This window comes from Vombatus ursinus, unplaced genomic scaffold (assembly GCF_900497805.2).
Source record: "Vombatus ursinus unplaced genomic scaffold, bare-nosed wombat genome assembly UNPS02014848.1, whole genome shotgun sequence".
Lineage (NCBI taxonomy): Eukaryota > Metazoa > Chordata > Mammalia > Diprotodontia > Vombatidae > Vombatus > Vombatus ursinus.
The window spans coordinates 289,202-309,406 of NW_020954626.1; the positions used below are offsets into that span (position 1 = coordinate 289,202).

General features: G+C 36.9%; 1 protein-coding gene across 4 annotated transcripts in view; it reads left to right on the top strand.

The window, feature by feature from the left end:
- GALK2 (galactokinase 2) overlaps nt 1-20,205 on the top strand; it is a 175,951-nt gene that overhangs the window by 21,362 nt on the left and 134,384 nt on the right. For all 4 annotated transcript variants that reach the window (XM_027840867.1, XM_027840864.1, XM_027840866.1 and 1 more), the window contains exon 3: nt 6,683-6,806. In XM_027840867.1, the coding sequence (XP_027696668.1) occupies nt 6,683-6,806 (124 nt within the window). The remainder of the gene's footprint in view (nt 1-6,682; nt 6,807-20,205) is intronic.

The following is a 20,205-nucleotide window of genomic DNA, read 5'->3' on the forward strand; positions in this document are numbered from 1 at the left end:
CAACATTCATTTTTATAAGATTTTGAGTTCCGAATTTTTCTCCTTCCTTGCCTCCTCCCTCCGTAAGACAGCAAGCAATCTGATATAGGTTATACATGTGCAATCATGTTAAAGATATTTCTGCATTGGTCATGGAGTGAAAGAAGAATCAGAACAAAAGGGAAAACCCATGTGAAAGAAAAATACAAAAAAAAAACCCTTCAAAAAGTGAAAATAGTATGCTTTTATCTGCATTCAGACTCCATAGGTCTTTTTCTGAATGTGGATAGTATTTTCCATCATGAATCTTGGAGTTGTCTTGGATCATTGTGTTGCTGAGAAGAGCTAAGTTTATCATAGTTAATCATCGCATAATGTTGCTGTTACTGTGCATAATGTTCTCTTGGTCTTGCTCACTTTACTCGGCATCAGACTATACAAGTCTTTCCAGTTTTTTTCTGAAATCTGCCTGCTCATCATTTCTTATAGCACAATAATATTCCATTACATTCTTATACCACAACTTGTTTAGCCATTTCCCAATTGATGGACATCCTCTCAATTTCGAATTCTTTGCCTCCACAAAAAGAGCTGCTGTATTTTTACGTGTGGGTCCTTTTCCCTTTTTTATGATCTCTTTGGGATACAGATCTAGTAAGGGTATACTGAATTTTATAGCCCTTTGTGCTTAGTTCCAAATTGCTGTCCGGAATGGGTGGATTAGTTCACAACTCCACCAACAATACATTAGTGTTCCATGAATTGGAAGTTCTAAGATGAACTAGCTTATCAGTACATGAGGCCAAAGGGGCAAAGGGAGTAGTATTTCCAAAGTGAGTAGTAAAGTGAGTTGAAGAGGTTCCTATGTCATGGTAGAGAATGACCTTTGAAGATGTACTACCTTGAGCTCCTCCTTAAATTGGAGGTTCTGGGAGAAACCAGACAAACTTAGCTCTTACTATCTTAACTATTTCCTTCCTACCTTTGGCCTTAGGTCTCAACTGCAGAAAATACCTTTTTCCATCATCTTCTCTGTGTCCTACTCAATTTAGATTATTGATATAGATCCCTGGGAGGAGCCTTTTGTATTTCTCTAAGGGAGTTGTCCAGGAGGAATGGGATGAAGACTTGGATTCTGAAGTGTTTTTGGAATATTAAGTCAAATTGTATTTTAAGTTACCTTTTCCTCATTCAAGATGACTGTAGATGTTACCTGAAGTCATCTTGGGGCAAAGAGTCATGTTTGTGAGCATGAGGCACTATGCCAATTTGGACATCTCTCCAAGCCAGAAATCACTTGAGTGGAGAATAATGACAAATCAAATAAAGATAGTTTTTGGCAGACTTGAGCCCCCAAACTGTAGAGTTCAGTATTAACATTTTTTTTCTTTCACATCTCCAATGCAGGAAATATTCATCACAGGATTGTTTTCTTGTTTTAGGAACCTATACTCAAGAAACAAACACAAAATAGCTGCTTGGGTTGTGATACTGAGCACACTATAACCGGTGATAGCTGTTATAAAAAATAATTTGTTAATTTGTATTTGGGGATGATTGGTTTTTTTTTTAAACTTTTTTTTTTCAGTTAAGAAGCATTTATTTTCTCTCTTTCCCATCTGTCTCCAGTTTCCTTCCTTCTACCTCAATCAAAAAATATGTACGGTAAAGTAAATCAAATTCCCTCCTTGGCCATATCCAAAAATGCATGTCTTATTCTACATCTTGACTATTTGTGAGCGACTGTAATCTCCAGTCCATCAGTTATGGTAGAGCTGGACCCTCCCTAACACCTGTGAATTTTAGGATTGGTTTAAGAACCATGCTGAATGAACTGTTTGGGACTGTGTAGGAGGCCACTAAGAATTATGCCACATGGACTTCATGCTGCCCTTTGGTGCAGGGCACCAAGAGAGATGATCAAAAGGACAGTGCTTGAGTATTCCTAGAGAATTTTCCAGAACTGAAAATTTGGACATATTTGCCAGTATTTTGTATCAGTCTCACAGGAGAGTACAATAGTACTCATAAATTATTCCTGCTGTTTGCTTAAGTCCTACACTCATGAGTCTCTTTTGTTTAGCATATCTTTTCTGAGGAAGAAACAAATAATTATCCTATATCTTATCTACAATATATTGAATGCTTTTCCTTTGTGAGTTGATCCCAGAGACAAGCCAGACCTAAAGTTTGAGTCACTCTGTGGGGCTCCAGGGAGGGATCTTAAAGAAGGAGAGTATTTAAGAAAAAGAACCTGACCCCTCTCTTTCAAGACCAGGCTTCCTCAGGACTGAACCCTATCCAGAGCCAAGTGGAACTTTGGGTAGAGGGAGAAGGTGAATAACTTGTGCCCAGAATCAGTTATTTTTACATATAAATCAGGAAACTGGATCTCAGAACGATTGTGATCTTCCTCCCTTTCTCCCTGCCTTCCTCCCTAGTCTGTCTAAGGGTTACATCCAGGAGCAAACTTAGCCAAACTTTAGATTATTGAAAATTGTACCATATATCATCTGGTCAAGGCCCAGCTGCCCTTTATGGTTAGTTTGATGAAGTTTACTATCCCTCACACTGTGATTTCTGTTTCCAAATCCTTTATTTCTTTACCTTTGTTGGAAAATTTGTGATAGCTGATTTTGCCCCTTCTGACTTGGCTTTTGAAGTAATTTAACAGAAAATCTTCTCGTTAGTTTTAACTTTACTTGAGATTCAGCTTTAATTTATCCATTTTTATCCTTCAGAATGACTTGCAATTTTTTTTCTTCTCTCTTTGTATACTGCAAAATGTTCATGGATAGATAGAGCCTTATTTCTCATTTGACCTTTATGTTTGCCTTCTAATTATTGCAAATGTTTCACTTTTTGTTTTCCTTTTTCCTTCTTCCTTTTTTCTTTCTTCTGTAATGTTCTCTACATTCTGCTGTTTTAACTAGGAGTATTTATTTTTGTTTAAAATATTTGGCTTTACTTTTCCTCTTAATTCCTTTTTTATGTATGTTTCAATTGCTTCATTTTTAACCTTGTCCCTTTCTCACTTCATGCTGGATTAGCTTCTGCATTTCTCTGCTGTATTTTCCCGGTTTTACAAAAATTAACATCCCGTGTTCGCATCACATGGTCTAGAAATCTATTTATTTTGTTGTAGTGAGGTCTTGCCAGTTTTACTCCCCCCTTTTCCTTTTTTATAAACTGTGCTCAAATAAGCATTCCTCAGTTCTTTATTTTTCCAAATGGATTCCTGATATTTTACTTCTTATATCACTTTTTCATTGCTTCCTCTTTTATTTCCCATCTCCAAGATGCATCCCAAGCCCTTCCCTATGCATAGGATGTTTGTAGAAAGGTAGCAACCTCTTGGAAAAAAAAAATTTCCTTTTAAACTTAATTTTGGGGCTGGGTTGATAGGTTGAGGTATGTACCTGAAGCTAAAATTTTCCCTTTTCCAAGTCATATTTATCATATTATATCACTGTATTTGGATTACTATTTTCTATTTTTCTGTGTTATGAAAATAAAAAGAAATCCAACTCTCCTAACTGCTTGAACAGTAGGAGGAGCATCTAGTCTCTTTATTAACTAATTCTATTTCATTTTGTAACAAGCCTTTAAAAAAAAAAACAACTCATGCTATACAGTACCATGGCAAAGGTAAGTGTGGCTTAGGCTTCAGCAGAAGAGAACAGGAAAGACCTCTGAAGTTGAAGGTAGAAGGCTTGGGCTTAAAACCAAACTCAGTTACTTATTAGCCCTGTGATCTTGGGTCAGTTGCTTGATCTGAGCCTCAATTTCCTCATCTGAAAAATGGGAGGACATACCTGGCTTGCTTACCTCCCAGGAATGATGTAAGCATTTTATAGCAGATATGAAAGTATTTCACTTTACAAAGCATTATGTCAATGAAAATTTTAATTTTAAAAGATTTCATAAAAATCTGTTTTCATTCCCCGTATCTTCCTTCCCCACCACTCCCTTATTTGGGTGTGTGTGGGGAATCCTTCTAACAAATATGAAATTAAATTCTTACTTTGTTCATGTCCTATCTTCTTTACCTTCTTTTTGGGAAACTTTGACATCAAATTATCTGTCATTGTCAGAGGTTGCAGACAGAAGGAGATTTGAATTGGGACCTCTTTCCCCTTATCCTACCCTCCTCAATATATATTTGTTTTTCTCTTTTCCCGTTGGCCTGGCCCCCTCATAAGCTTCACTTATGAGGAGGGAGGTGGGAGGAAAGGGGAGAATGGTTCAGGATCTGGTCCCATGCAAGGGGTCTGGTAAGGTACAACTCTTCCCATTTGGCTTATAGTACGGGGGTGGGGGGCAAATGTGGAGTAAAGGTCTTCTGATTATATGTTTAATATAATTGTTGAGGTGTGTTCTAATAAAAAGATAAAAATTGCGCCATAGGTGATTTCTAGCTCAGTCAATTTTATTGCCTGTACTGAAACTGGTATACAGTTATATTTAAAAACCTTGTTGCTTTCTCTGTAAATGTTTAAAATATTAGGGTCTGTGGTATAATATATAGTAGCTATTTGAAATCCATTTTTTAATAAGCTGAGATTTTAAAAATTCCACGCTTTATAATTGAAGGCCCATTGTAATAGTTATAGGGTCCTAGAGAACTGCCAACTCAGTCATTTTAAGGATATTTCATATAAAACAGAGATAAAATATGGAGTAGTGAATAAAAAGCAGTATCTGAAGTCAGGAAAACCTGAATTCAGGTCCTTTCTCTGAAACATACTGGCTCTGTCACACTATGTAAGTCACCTGTGACCACAGGCACAGGCACTCTCTAGGACAGTTACTCTGTGTGTGGGACAGCGATGGCCTTTGCCCAAATTAATTCAGAGGCTTTTCCAGGTAGAAAGTAGAAAGGATTTTACTTCAATCTCGAGAAAAGGCAACTCATACCGAAAGGCAGTTTGATGCAAGACTGCAGGTGGTATCAGCCAAACAAACATATTTATAGGTTGTAACCGCAACTCCTCCCTAGCCCCTACCTCTTATCCCATTGGCTGGGCTTCAGAGGGCTCAATCTAAACATGAAAAAACTACCCCAGCAACAGCAGAGGAAATTACAGAATTGTTACATAGGTTTCACCTGCCTCCCACTCCTTCAAGTATCCTCTTAGTACATCCTGTTTTTGTTCATTTCAGATCCTGAAACAATTTGTGGTGGTGATTATTTTTGCAACCATTTGAACATATCCATCCAGGCTATTTACAAGCTTTCTGACCTGGGCACAAATATACACATATATTATTATTAGGGGTCTTTACCTTATTTTACTTATTTAAGTTTAAATTTTATGAGGGGTCTTCACCAATCTCAGTCATCTGTAAGAAAGGAAGGTCTGAGATGATCACCCCCATTTAGAGTTGAGCAAACTAGGACTTTGAGAGGTTAATATCAAGGTCACATACTTATTAAATTAAAGGTCTAGGACTCAAAATCAGATCTACTTGAGTCCAGTCTTTTTGTTTTTTTTTTAACTAAATTATGACGATATATGAGTGTGTGAGCCATTGTACATAGCCTTCCTAATTTTAATCATGATTTCCCATTCACAAAACCTTTTATTTTCATGTTTTGAAGTTTGATATAGTTATGTTTCATCTTTCAGTGAGAATAAAAAGAGTTGCAAAATTGCTAGTAGAACAATTTCTTTAAGCTCAGTGGTAGGTATCCTGTAGGATAATGTGGGTGTTTGGCAACATGTCTGGATAACTTTAAAAGTAGTTTCTGTAAGTTATGGATAACTAGTGTTTGAAAGGAATGTAACTTTCTGTTTATGCCTTTTATTTCAGGGGAAAAGAGTTCTGATTTGATTTCAGTTTAAATCCCATTTATGACAAAACACATCTGTTTCAGCAATAGAAGACAACCTGCATGCATTATTATTATTATTATTTGTAGAAATTTTATATTTTTTCTAATTACATGTAAAAACAATTCTAAATTCTCTCACTTCTTCCACTCCTCCCTTCTTGAGAAGGCAAGCAATTTGATGTAGATTATGCTGTATGCATTTTAAAAAATGGAAGCAGCATTCTTTTGAAAGAGTAATTAAGCAGTTTAATATTATACCAAGCTTTCTATGGGTTTAATGTTATCAAAAAAATATTTTTTATAGAAAGAAACTTAATCTAAGATTCTTTGCTTACTGCAGAATACAGATGAACTTTCTTCATCTAGCTTTCTCCAGATGTCATTTTGGATTTAAATTTTGTGACTAATATCAGTGATTATGATGTTAATTGGGGAAAATGTTAGACTTATGAGAGAAAAGAGGAAGATTTACATAGTGCTTGGAATGAGATTTGCTACTTTTGGTTAAACCAGCACAGAATTAACTTTCTTCTTTGGCTAGCTGTAGTTAATGTGTAAACATAGTGATTTGAAAAGTATGATTACATATTAGAAACAACAGCAGAAAAAGACCAACTCGTGTACATATTTGAATGCCAAAAAGAACAGTGAGGAGCTCAGGATGTTATTTGTAGTTGGCAGAGGTTCCTGGCAGAGGTGTCTAGGATGGAAGAGCACTGTCACTTTTAGCGGGTTTGTTTTTTCTTTTTTATGTTTGTATTTTCCCTTAAAACCTGGTATTGTATAAAAATTTTCGCTGATATTGTCATGCCAATTGTTCTTTGGTGCCCATGATGATTACAAAATGCTTTTGATTTTCTTTTCTAGGAGAGCACATAGATTATTGTGGCTATGCTGTGCTTCCTATGGCTGTAGAACAGGATATCCTAATAGCTGTTGAACCTGTGAAAAGTCAAATGCTTCACTTGACCAATACAAATCCCTTGTACTCGTGAGTACTTAAGATCGCCATTATGCCTGTGTGTATTGGTTCTTAAAGAACTTTAGAGGTCGAAGGGAGTGATGTCCCATGTTTACTATAGAATTCAGACTTCATTGAAACCACCACTGATTAGGCATTAAAATACTTAAATCTGGTTGGCTTCATTTGGACACTTCCCTTTCATCTTGACTTCCGTTCTTTTTTTTTTTTTTTGGTGAGGCAGTCGGGGTTAAGTGATTTGCCCAGGGTCATACAGATAGTAAGTGTCAAGTGTCTGAGGCTGCATTTGAACTCAGGTCCTTTGCACTCCAAGGCTGGAGCTCTATGCACTGTGCCACCTAAATGCCCCTTGGCTTCCATTCTTGCTTACCTCTGTCAATGGGCAATCACAACTTTATGAAACTTATGTGAAAACCTGGTTTATTACAAGAGGAATGAATATGCATGTGGAATCCAAAGAGTTCACATACAGAGATGTGCATATTTATGACAGTACAACAGAGAGAGGAGGAGGAAATACAAATCTCCTTCTAAAGGAGCATGACACTGGAGGGGGAAAGGTGTAGTAAAGGTGGGAAAAACCCCTCTCTGAAAAGGGAGGAGTGAAGCAATAGCAAAAGCCTCATTCTTTTCCTTTGGGAACTGCTGAACCATAAAGATGTGGGGTCTTCTTATCTGCTTATCTAGCAGCTTTTCAGCCTAGTGCAGATTGACTGGTATCTGTCTTGACTCCCAAAGACACACAAAGAGTCCTGTTTGGGATGCAAATAACAAATTATGTTAGCTGGAGGAGGGCTTTGTCCTTGGCACATGTAGGGCCTCCTGCATACTCTGGGTCCTGTGTTTCTGGAAAATATAGCAACTCAAAAAGACAAATTCAGGAGACCCCTTAATATTTCTTAACACCTCATAGCTACAGCTAATTCACAGTTGAGATTATTGACACCTTGTCTTGACTTTTAGGACCAATGCAAGCTGACTACAGATTTAACAAAATCTGATTTGGAAGGGAATACAGAGACCATTTAGTCCAGTCTCTGTTGATACAAAGACCAAACCCCTCCACAACATACCCAATAAGAAGTTGTCCGTTCTGTGTTTCAAAGACCTCCACTGAGAAAGAAATTCACCGTTTCCCAAGTCAATTAATGCCGTTTTGGGGGTAGCTCTTGTGGTTATGAAGTGTTGGGAAAGACTGGTATTATATTTGCCCTAAATCTATTCTCTGTGCCAAACATCCCCAGTTCCTTTAATTGATCATCACACAGAATTAAATTGAGACCCTGCACTATCTTTGTTGCCCTCCTATAGCTGTTCTATTTTCTCTTATTTCATATAAGATGTTTTAAGTCAATGTTTTCTATAAAATGAAAAGGTTGGACTAGATGAAATCCAAAGTCCCTTTCAGCTATAAATCCAGTGATTCTATAACTTTTTATTTTGAATTTAGAATAAACATAGTTTGTAAGTGAAAAAGAAACTAGATATTTATTTTCTTTAAATAATTGTATACATTTTTAGTTGAAGAAAAATATCCAGAATATAGAAACCCTGTGCATTATTTAGAATCATTCATAAGTCGTATGAGTTTGGGGGAAAGGAGAGTGATAGAGGAGGGAGAAATATCCCTCTATCAGCACTTAATAAGTTCTTGCATTTAGAGTAACAAACCGTTACTTCATTTTCTGATGTTACAAAATTAAGCTGGGAAAAAAATCAGACTAAAGAGCTGATCAGCATTATATATACAATTTCTAAAAATGAAACATTTATCTCAGTTGTGAAGAATGTTTTATAGTTAATGACAGTTATAATAACATAGCACTTGGAAATTTGCAAAATGTTTTCCACACATTAGCTCATTTGATCCTTTCAACAACCTAACAAGGTGGATCCTAGAGGTTTTGTTATTTCCATTTTACAGACCAAAAAAAATGAAAACTTGGACAAATAGTGTTCATACGTAATGGTCATGCTACTAAATAGCTGCAGGGGAGTTATGAATCCAGCTCTTTTCTTAATCCATGTACATTGTCCTTTCTACTAACACAAAGCTCCCCCTCCTGATATGAAAATATAAGAATGCACTTTTGGAGAAAAAATATTAAATCACATCTTTTTTTGTTTTGCTTTTTTTTGGTGAGGCAATGGGGGTTAAGTTACTTGCCCAGGGTCACACAGCTAGTAAGTGTCATGTGTCTGAGATTGGATTTGAGCTCAGGTCCTTCTCACTCCAAGGCCGGAGCTCTATCCTCTGTGCCAGCTAACTGCTCCTAAATCACATCTTCTTGATGAGCAATTTATTTAGATTTGATTGTAGCCCAGCTTTTTTTGTTTGGACCTTCTGACCTTCAGGCCATGGTTGAGAATGGTTCCTCATTTATTTTCTCACAAAAGTTCCTTGAGAAAGCTTTCCCTTCCACCAGAGTTGAATTTTAATTCTACCTATGGCTTCAGAAGGTCTTTTATCCTTTTAGAACCTCAGTGATCTTGTTTTTAAAATGTGAATTCATAGAATTATGGGATTAAAAATTTTGGGGAGCTGGAAAGGACCTTAGAGATAATTTAATTCAGTCCTTCCCTGGATTTTATAGATGAAGAAACTGGGGATCAGTGGCATTAAATAACTGACATGATTAGTTACCCAGCTAGTTGATGGTATAGTCAGAACTAGCAATCAACTCCCAGTGCATTTTTCTTTTAACTGAATATTGAGAAATAGCATGGTGTAATAGGAAGAGCACTATTCTAGTGTTGCAGTGCTGGGCTTGAAGCTCACTTTCGATACTTGTTAGCTGTGACCACAGAAAAGTCACTTTATCTGTCTGAGATTCTGTTTCCTCATGTATAAAATAGGTCTGATGATGCTTTCACCCGTTTATCTCAGAATTTTTGTCAATAAAGTGCTCTGAAAACTGTTATGAGTTATATAAAGGTGAGTTTTTGTTGCAGGTGTTGAAATAAGTGTGAAAGAATTTTTTCAGTCAATCAGCAAGCATTTATTAAGCCCCACGCATACTTGGGATTCAAAGACAAATGTCTCTTTCCTTTGTTATATTGTGGGAGATGTGCACACATATAATATTGCCTAGGGTCTCACAGTTCATATTATGATTTCCATTGCATCATGATGCCTCTCAAAGAATTAAAAAAAAAATTTTTAAAATACTTTTAGAATCCCAAAGGCATTGAGCATTGCCTGTATACACCAGGTAGAATGTTGGAGAGGCCAAGTTCTCTGGTTTATCTTTTTGTAAGAATTGTGAAAAAGCATTTCACGCCTTGTATAAGAGCATGGGGAAGTAGGAAGTACACTAGATCTGGACTCAGAGGGCCTGTGTTCAAATGTCAGCTTTGCTACTTACTACCTGTATGACCTTTGGCTAGTCATATCACATGTGTGACTATATATGTGTGTGTGTATATATATATATATATATATATAAATATATATATATAATATTTATATAAATGTCATATATAATTTAAGTATATACAAATATACACACACCCACACACACACATATATATGTAAAATAAGGGGGTTGGAAAAGATTACCTCTAAGATCCATTCAAGCTATAAATCTGTGATCTTATGATGCCAAGAAAGGCATTGTTATTATCCTTCAGTTCAGTAATACTTTTTTCAATGCCTACTGTCTGCCTAATACTTGGAGGAAACACAAAAGACATAGATGGGAAGGAAGAAATAAATGAACAATAAGTATATAGGCAATGCTAGATATGGTATGTTTGAAAATTCCAGGTTGAAGAGAAAGTACATATTAGGGAGTAGTGAGATAAAGTTTGAAAAGTAAGATGGGACCAGGCTGTAGAACTTTTGAATGCCAAGATGAGTTATTTATATTTGTCCTAATACATATACTTGTTTGAGCTCACCACCATCTTGTTAGTTGCTGAGGTTGTTATACTTCGATGCTCGCTCATTAACAGGAAATTTTTTTCTTGGTTCAGGATACTGACATTTTAAAAAGTTCCCTAATAAGTGATGCTTGTTGGTGAATTTATGTCATCTTACTCTTCCACCCCATCCCAGACACTAGTTCTGGTGCAATCTTAGGGTTATGGATCTGTTTGAGCCATAACTAGCAATCTTGGCGTTCAGGACAAATTTGGGTTTTGGGGGTCAAAGTTCAGATGGAACTTTGCAAAGGATGTTGGCTGCATGGGTAGAAGTAACCCCTCAAATATCATGAGTCCATCCACTGGGGAAAGAAATAGGGTCAGGCTGGGAAGGAGCTTACCTGGGGTAAGACTAAAGAGGGTGGAAAAAGTTTGTCATTTAGTAGCTTCCTCTTTTACGCATTACTGGATTCTTGGGCCTTGCCATCCACTCTTCTGCCTTTTTTTTTTGTTGTTGTTGATAAGGTAATTGGGGTTAAGTGACTTGCCCAGAGTCACACAGCTAGTGAGTGTTGTGTGTCTGATGCTGGATTTGAACTTAGGTCTTCCTGACTCCAGGGCTGGAGTCCACCTCACTGCCCCCTTCTATCCTCTTTGCTTTAGATATTCAAGTTTTGTTCCTTGTGTAGTCTGATGAAACTCAAGCTTTCAAGAGGCTTTATCAACAGAATATTACCACGGAATTTTGGTTGGATCACAGAGTCCAGTAATTACAATTGCATGTAATTACAACAGCAATTAAAGATTCAAAACTTGGATCAGACATAGTTTCTGTTCTCATGGAGCTTGTGGTCTAGTGGGAGAATAAGCCACAAACACGGATAACTGTAATTCACAATATTACATGGCAAGTGCATCATAGAGGTCCTAGACAAATTGCTATATTCTGAGGGGGAAGGTCATGACCATTTAAGGGAATCATAAATGCTTTCATGGAAGAAGTAAATTTAATTTGAATGTGTTGGAATTTAACAAAGGAAGGACAAGGGAGCATTCACAGAATTATAGATTTTCAAAGTTGGAAAGACCCTCAGGGGTCATTGATTCTAATTCATACCATGCTTATTGACAGAAACTACTGCTGCTATTGCCGGACTACTACCATGGAGGCCAATACTTCACCTGGACAGAGAGGAACTTTGTTATGAGTGTCAGTAAGAGACATTTTTACTGGGATCTTTAGGAATCAGGTTGGTGGTTTGTTTCTAAAGGGGTTGATGCTTGCTTGTATCATTGCATAGTCAATAAAGATTGATTGTATGCAATGATGAATGTAAGTCTTATTGGTGTGGCATTAACCTTAATAAGCATTTGTAACAGTAAATTGGTTACCTATGCATTATGCTTTACATCTTGTACAATGAAGACTTTTCCTTTGTCTCAGTTCTGCTCATCAGACTTCAAGACCTCTAGAGTCTACTGTTTGAACTCATGGGATTGCCTCCAAGCCAGGATATGTTTACCTTGAGACTGATATTTGGTCACCTATTCAGGAAAGGAAATAGCAAGGAAAAGGCAACCAAAGGCCCAGATGCAAGCTTGTGTAGTTGAGCCCATGCTCCACATGGGAGAAGAAGGGTAGGAAGAAAGACCATCACCCATCCCTTCACTTCCCTCCAAGAGGGTTTAGTAATAGAGAACACTGTTTGCTACATGGGAAAGGGGCATGAAAAATGCAAACCAGAAGCTGTTTCTTTTTAGCTGACCCCCTTCCTCCTCTGCCAGATAAGGGAGACTCTGGAACTGCTCAGGACTTTCTATGCCATACCTAGGCCCCAAATCCTTTCAGTGCTCAGTTACTACTTGACCAGAAGCAGCTAGGAAGTTCCTTATCCCCAGAAGACCCAACTACTGAGTTCATGAGGATGGCTGGAATTAGGGAATTCTGTACATGCTGTGTTCAACCTATGATGCATACAAATTGTCTCATGTGAGCCTTGCATAAACACAATAAAATAAATCAATAAAATAGGTAATATGGATATTACTGTTCTCTTTTGACAGGTGAAGAAACAAACTCAGGTTAAGTGACTTGCCAGTAGTCACTTGGCTAATATCAGAAGCAACATTTGAATTTAAGTCTCCCTTAGTCCAGGTTCAGCACTCTGCCATACAATGCTGCTTCTTTAATATTGTGTCCAGCTCTGAGTGTCACAGTTTAAGAAAGACATCACGAAGCTAGAGCATGTTCAAAAGAGGGGCTTTGGTGTGGTGAAGGAACTGGATCATGCCTTAGGAGTTTCAGTTGAATAAACAGAGGTTGTTTAGCCTGGAGAAGAAATGACTTGGGTTAAGGAGGATTAGAAGCATGAGAGCTGTTTTCCAAGTTTTAAGACAGTCATGTGAAAGACAGATTAGGCTTGTTTTGTTTAGCCTCAGAGGGCAGATGTAGGAGGAAAGGGCAGACGTTTCTGAGAGGCAGATTTTGGCTGATTAAAGAAAAATCCTGATAATTAGAACTATCTAAATGGCTGCCATGATATGAATACACTGTTGGTGGAACTGTGAACTGATCCAACCATTTTGGAGAGCATTCTGGAATTATGTCCAAAGAGTTATAAAACTGTTTATACCCTTTGACCCAGCAATACCACTGTTAGGTCAGTTTTCAAACATGATCAGGGAAAAAGGAAAAGTACCTTTGTGTTAAAAAATATTTATAGCAGCTCTCTTTGTGGTGGCAAAGAACTGGAAATTAAGGGGATGCCCATCAATTGAGGAATGGTTAAATAAGTTGTGGTATATGATTGTGATGGAATACTACTGTGCTGTAAGAAATGATGAGCTGGTTGATTTTAGAAAAAACATGAAAAGACTTGCGTAAAGTAATGAAGAGGGAAATGAGCAGAAGCAAAAGAATATTGTGCACAGTAAATACAATATTGTTCAAAGAATAACTGAACAGCTAAGCTATTCTGAGTATTATAAATATTCAAATCAACTACAAAGGACCTGTGAAGGAAGATACTATTTTCTTTTTTCTTTTTTTTGGTGAGGCAGTCGAGGTTAAATGACTTGCCCAGGGTCACACAGCTAGTAAGTGTCAATTGTCTGAGGCCAAATTTGAACTCGGGTCCTCCTGCCTCTAAGGCAGGAGCTCTATCCATTGTGCCACCTAACTGCCCTGGAAGATGCCATTTTCAAAGAAAGAACTGATAAGTAGAATTATGCATAGTATATTTTTACATATACATACATATATATCTGTGTCAAATGTGGCCTCTAGTTCGAGATGGGGAGGGAAGAAGGGACATAGTTTGGAACTTAATATGTAATAAAAAATAAATTTAATAAAATAAAAAAATAAAATGACTGTCATGATAAGTAATAAATTTCTTATTTCCAGAGGTCTTCAAGCAGAGGCTGAATGACCACTTGTTACGGTGTTTTTAGAAAGGATTCCTCCTTGGGAATAGGTTGGGCTGGGTGACCTCTGCCAACTCTGAGATTCTCTACTATTCTTGCCTGAAAGCATTATTTGATACTGTCTCACACTAAAAGTTATTGGCTAGTTTCCTTACTCCTCATACAGTATTGTGATTTCATCCTTTTGTTTATTGTTATTGGTTTGGTATTCACCATTTAGCACAGTTTGGTGAAATATATAAACTTGGAGGTTTCACTGTGTAAAGAAAAATCCCAACACTAATCCCTCAGGGCTCCATTTTAATACTTTCTATCTATGGAAATGTCTCTTAATCCCTAATCTTTTTTTTTCCTATCTCCAAGCCATTTATTTATCCATAACAAAACATTTCCCCAACTGTACCCTTAAAAACAAAAACAGAACAGAATAAAAAAATAGCCTTTGGGGTGAAATAGTTTTTGGTTTGCAGTAATGTCAGATTGAGCTGGTTATTCAAAGACCTGAGTGGAGTCAACTTCATCTTGTATTTTTCTCCTGAAAATTATCTTTAAAAACAATCTTTTTATGCCACCATATCTCACTAAGATTAAGTGGCTTAGTGCATAAATAACTCTTAAAAGGTTCAGCTTTCACAAATTAAAAAAATTTTATATCTGGTATTTTTTGGAGTGAATGGGCTATATGTATGTATGTGTGTGTGTGTGTGTGTGTGTGTATGTGTGTGTATGTATGTGTGAGATTTACAGAGAGAGCTTAAAACTATACTAAGACTTTGGACACTATGCATATGTGAATACATGTATATGTACATGCATGTGTATTATGTGTGTATATACACACAATATATATGTATGTGTGTCATGTGTATATGTATGTATACACACAAACTGTGGTGTCCCAAAAGCCTTTTAATGCAGTTTTAAGCTTTAATACTATATATAGCTTTAGTATTATATACATATATAATAAGCTTTAATATTATGTATATTATATATATAATATTTGTATGTGGAGTGTGTATCCTGGTATATATATATATATATATATGTCTCAACTTGTGGTTTCATCAGTGTGAAGAGCTTTTGGTATGGAAAGTTCTCCCACCATCCCGTATCTGTAATTCCTGTATAATTTATAGTCATTGAGAGTGGCCTTTGGGCACCAGGAGAAGAGGAAAGGAAAGGATATGGAATTCAAAGTTTTTGCTACTTTAACATCTCACATTTGATGAAGACAGAAATGACTAAATTAGATAAAAGTTTGGAGATCATTGGCATAATTCATTTGTTGATCCATTTCTCTTCTTCCTTAATGTAGGTAATGAAGGATGGAATTTCTAGTCAAAACAGGCCAGTAATGGTTATCTTATTTCTTGCATATTTCTGGTCTTACTGTTGCTAACCACATTTTTGACTTGGTAAAGTTCGTGACATTTTCTTCTAGCAGCTGAGCATTGCTGATGACCAAGGCCATTTTGGGGCAGAATTAGGCAGTTTTTCATTCAATATTTTTCTTTCTCTTTATGTACCATATTTCCCTTACCCCTTCTGCTACCCTTTTCACATACGTATCTGCTTCAGTACCTTTACATAAACTGCTTTCCATGCCAGGGATGTTATCTCTCTCTCTCTCTTTTTTTTTTTATGTTGTTTTAATGTTTACCTTTTGGCATCCCTAATTCTTTTCAATGCTCAGTTTAGACATCAGCTCCTACAAAGAGGCATTTCTTGACACCCACGCCTTCCTCCCCCCCTTCCCTGCCCCCCATGCATGTTACTTTGATTTTACTTTGTACGTACTTTGTGCTTGCTGTACCATGTCAGTTTAATATGAGCTCCTTGAGGTCAGGGACTGTTTTGTTTTTGTTTTTGTATCTCCAGTGCCTAGCACAGTACCTAGATTTAACAGCAGATCATCAGTAACTTTGGAGAGAGTAGTTTTGGTTGAATGATGAGGTGGGAAGTGAGACCGCAGAGAATTAAAGAGAGTGAGAGATGAGGATGTAGAATAATACATCCTTAAAAAGTGGCTATTGAATTGTTGTTGCTTTGATTGGCTATTTCCTGGCCATGTTTTTTTGTGGGACTATATTTCTTACCTTGTCCTTATCACAAGCCTTACATAGGAAGTACTCCTATGAATCATTCTCTTTGTCTTCAAGAAACTTTGTAAAAGAACCAAAGAACTGGAACTGGTTTGTTAGTAAATATTTAAAAACATCACTTACCAACAAATATCCACAGGATTTTGCAATAAAAAATTATGTCCAGATCCAGAGATCTTTATCAAAGAGAAATTATTAATTTATTTTGTAACAGAATTCCTAAATAAGATATTCAATAATAATAATAAAAGAGACAATTGCACCCAGATTTTCTTCTTACATCCTACAGAATGTGAAGTCATAATAAAGCCTTTATTTAATTTTGAGAGCCCTACTGAAGGGAAATTGGATTTTAACATCCCTCTAGTTGAAGTTTTCTCATTTATTGTATACTTTAAAATAATCCTTCCTAAAGATCTGTGCAAAAGTTTACCCCGCATATCTTATCTTTCAGCAAATTTCAAGAATTTATTTCCCTAAAATTAAAAGCTCTGACAGTATCCAAACTCTCTGACTACTCAGTTTAATGGTACGAATGTCCAGAGCATTTGCTCCAATTTGGATCACATTAGTGTATCCAGAAGCCAAAAGGGACATGGAAAAAACTGGGTTTTCAGTTTAGGACTTTAGTGTTTTCCTGAAATAAGGCTTCCCAAAGAATAAAACATATTAGTAAAAAAAAATTGAGACATAATCTTGGATATACTGAGATACACAAAAAGAAGACATTTTTCTTAAATGTTTGCAGTGTTTGACTGGAGTGGGGAGGGAAAAAATAGATGATATAAAATATTTTACATTTTAAAAAGCTTCTCCATAGATTTCCCCTACTGGGAATTCCTTCTGTCCTTTGATTAGGGAGAAGTGGTCACAACCTGAAGTCAAAGATCTGTGGTGAGTGGAAATAGAATAGTTTTCTGAACCAGAACTTGGTGGTGAAAAATTACAGCAACCCATAAAATGTTAGTGGTTCAGAAACCTTAAAGATTAAATGTTCCTTGAGAAGAAGCCTTAAGAAATTACTCTTAGTACTAACACAGTGTCTTGGGTAGATCCTCGGTGTTGAAATGAGGATAAGACATGGACCAGAGTTAGAGAATTGACAGGCTGGGAAGGATTGTGATGCACATTGTTGGAAGGAATACCCAACTTGATGAAATCTAAGAATCATTTGAGTTTTTGAAAATACCTCCGTAACATTTCATGTAAGTTTAAGAATGTTTTAGGTTGTATTAGTCATTAGAAAAAGAATTGACAGTAGCAGATATTTATTGAGGGCCCATGGTTTATAGGGAGCTATGTTAGTTCTTTGAGAATTGAAACGTCCAAGTCAAATCATATCCACAAATACCATGATACAAGGCAATATTCAGAAAGAATTGGTGAAATGTAAACTCCTTCAGGGCAGGGACTATTATTTTTTCCTTATCTCCCTAGCATCTAGTACAGTGTTTTGCACGAGACAATATGTATTTGTTGCATGGAATATGAATGGTTCAACCTGTGAGAGTGAAGAGGAGGCAGGGATTGGTAGGTTGGAAAAAAGCATTTCAAGTGAGTATTGAAGGATAGATAGTAAGTGAAGGTGAGGAAAAGGAATTTTAGTTATTCAATTGATTAGGTGCATTTATTAAGTACCTACTGTGTTTTAGGCACTGTGCTAAGCACTGGATTATACAAAGAAAGGCAGAAGACATTCCTTGCACTCAAGAACTCATGGGCTAATGGGGGAGACAACATGCGTGTGACTATGTACAAACAAGAGATATATAAGAGAAATTGGAAATAACCAGCAAAGGGAAGGAACTAGCATTAAGGGAGATCAGGAAAGGCTTCTTGTAAAAAGGTGGAATTTTATCTGTGACTTAAAGCCAGGAGATGGAGATGAGGAAGAAGAAAATTCCAGTCATGGGGGACAGCCAATGAAAATGCACAGACTAGGAAGAACGAGTATCTTGGGTGAGGAACAATAGTGAGGGGGTTGCTGGAGTATGTACAGGAGAGGGGAATACAATGTAAAAAGAGTAGAAAAGAAAGAGAGGGCCAGGTTATGAAGGGCTTGGAATGCCAAACATGGGATTTTACATATATAGTTTATTTATTGTATACAGGGATGACATAATCAGATCTGTGTTTTAGGAAGATCTATTTTGAGTAGAGGATGGACTGGAGTGAGGAGAGGCTTGAGGCAGGGAGACCAACCAGAAGGCTATTGCAATAATCCAGGCATGAGGTGATAAGGGCCAGTACCTGAATGATGGCTGTGTCAGAGGAGAGAAGGGGGCATATAAGAGATGCTATACAGGTAGAATTGACAAGACTCCATAGCGTATGGAGGAGGGAGGCAGGGCGGAGAGTAAGGAGTTGAGGATGACCCTTAGAATTTGAGCCTCGGTGACAAGGAGGACTGTGGTGGTCTTGATAGTAAAGGTAAATTAGAAGAGGAAGGCTTGGGAGGAAAGACAATAAGCTTTGGACACGTATGAGACATTGAAGATATCCGATAGGCAATTGGATATATGAGTCTGGCGTTTGGGAAGGAGATTGGAACTGGAAAAATAAGTCTGAGAATCATTCACATAGAGATGATAAGTGAATACGTAGAAGATGTATGAGATGAGATCATCAAGAGAAATAGCATAAAGCAGTGGTATTAAACTTAAATTGAAATGGTGACTACTAAATTGTATATAAGTATCCCTGGGGGGCTACATAGTCACCACATAATTTTTTATTGCATATTTATTTATTTTGTTAAATATATCCTGATTACATTTTAATCTGGTTTTGGCTGCTCTCAGGAGTGTTGTGGATCACATGTGGCCCATGGGATATGTTTGACACTTCTGTTATAGAGGGAGAAGAGGATTGAAGACAAAGCTTTCTGACACACCCACAGTCAGCCGGTATGACTTGGACAAAGAACCAGCAAAACAGACTGCAAAAGAGTAGTTGGACAGGTAGGAAAACCAGGAGAGAGCAGTGTCTTGAGAGCCTGGAGAGATGAGAATGTGAAGATGATGATAGACAATGGCAAAGGCTGCAGAGATATCAGAAAGGATGAGGACTGAAAAAAAAAGACAGATTTGACAATTAAGAGATTATTGGCAGTTCTGGTTGAATGATGAGGCCAGAAACTAGACCATAGAGAATTAAAAAGAGAGTAAGAACAAAGGAAGTAGATAAAGGCATCCCTTGAAGGCAGCCTTCTCAAGGAGTTTAGCTACTAAAGGGAGGAGAAATGGGACAATAACTAATTGGGATGGCTGTATCAACTGTGAAATGTTTGATTATTTTAGGCAGGAAGAACAGTATAACAAACAATCAGAGGTGGAAAACCATGATGTGTGTTTGAGCAAGTAGTCCAGATTAGCTTTTTTTTCCCCTCTTAAAATGCCAAGAGAATTCATTTAAATGTTGTCAAGAAGAGCAACTTATGCAATCAGAATTCAAACTTCAAATATCTTTTGAAGAACTGATCCTAAAAGGTTGTAAGATAAAACCATTTCCATTTTGCCAAGTACACTTCCGCTAGATCTCAAGAATTAGGAAATGAAATGGGCTATTTGGTCCCATTTGGTCTTTTTCTTGGTCCCTTTTTGTTTCTTTTCTTTTTTTAGTGGTATGTAAAGGAAATGTGATAGTATTTTACTTGAGGAAAAAATTGATGACAAGCCTATTTTCTGTCATGAACAATAACCCTTTATATAGATTGATTTTCCCCAGGAATAAGCCTTGTTTTTTTGTAGCCTTGTTATGGGATTATCCACAAATCAGACCTGGCTTCTTGTGCTCCTTAACAGCCCAGAGGATTTAGTAACATGTGCTTTTCAGAGTTAGGATATTTTCTTACATCACAGATTTTTCGAAATAAAATTACACATAACTTGGCGAGGGATTCTAACATCCCTACTTGAACAATATTGTTCTTGGTTTAGAATTACTGCCTGCAGAAGTAATTGATTCCTAAATTGTGACCAACCACCTAGGCATCTTCCCTTTCCCTCTCTGCC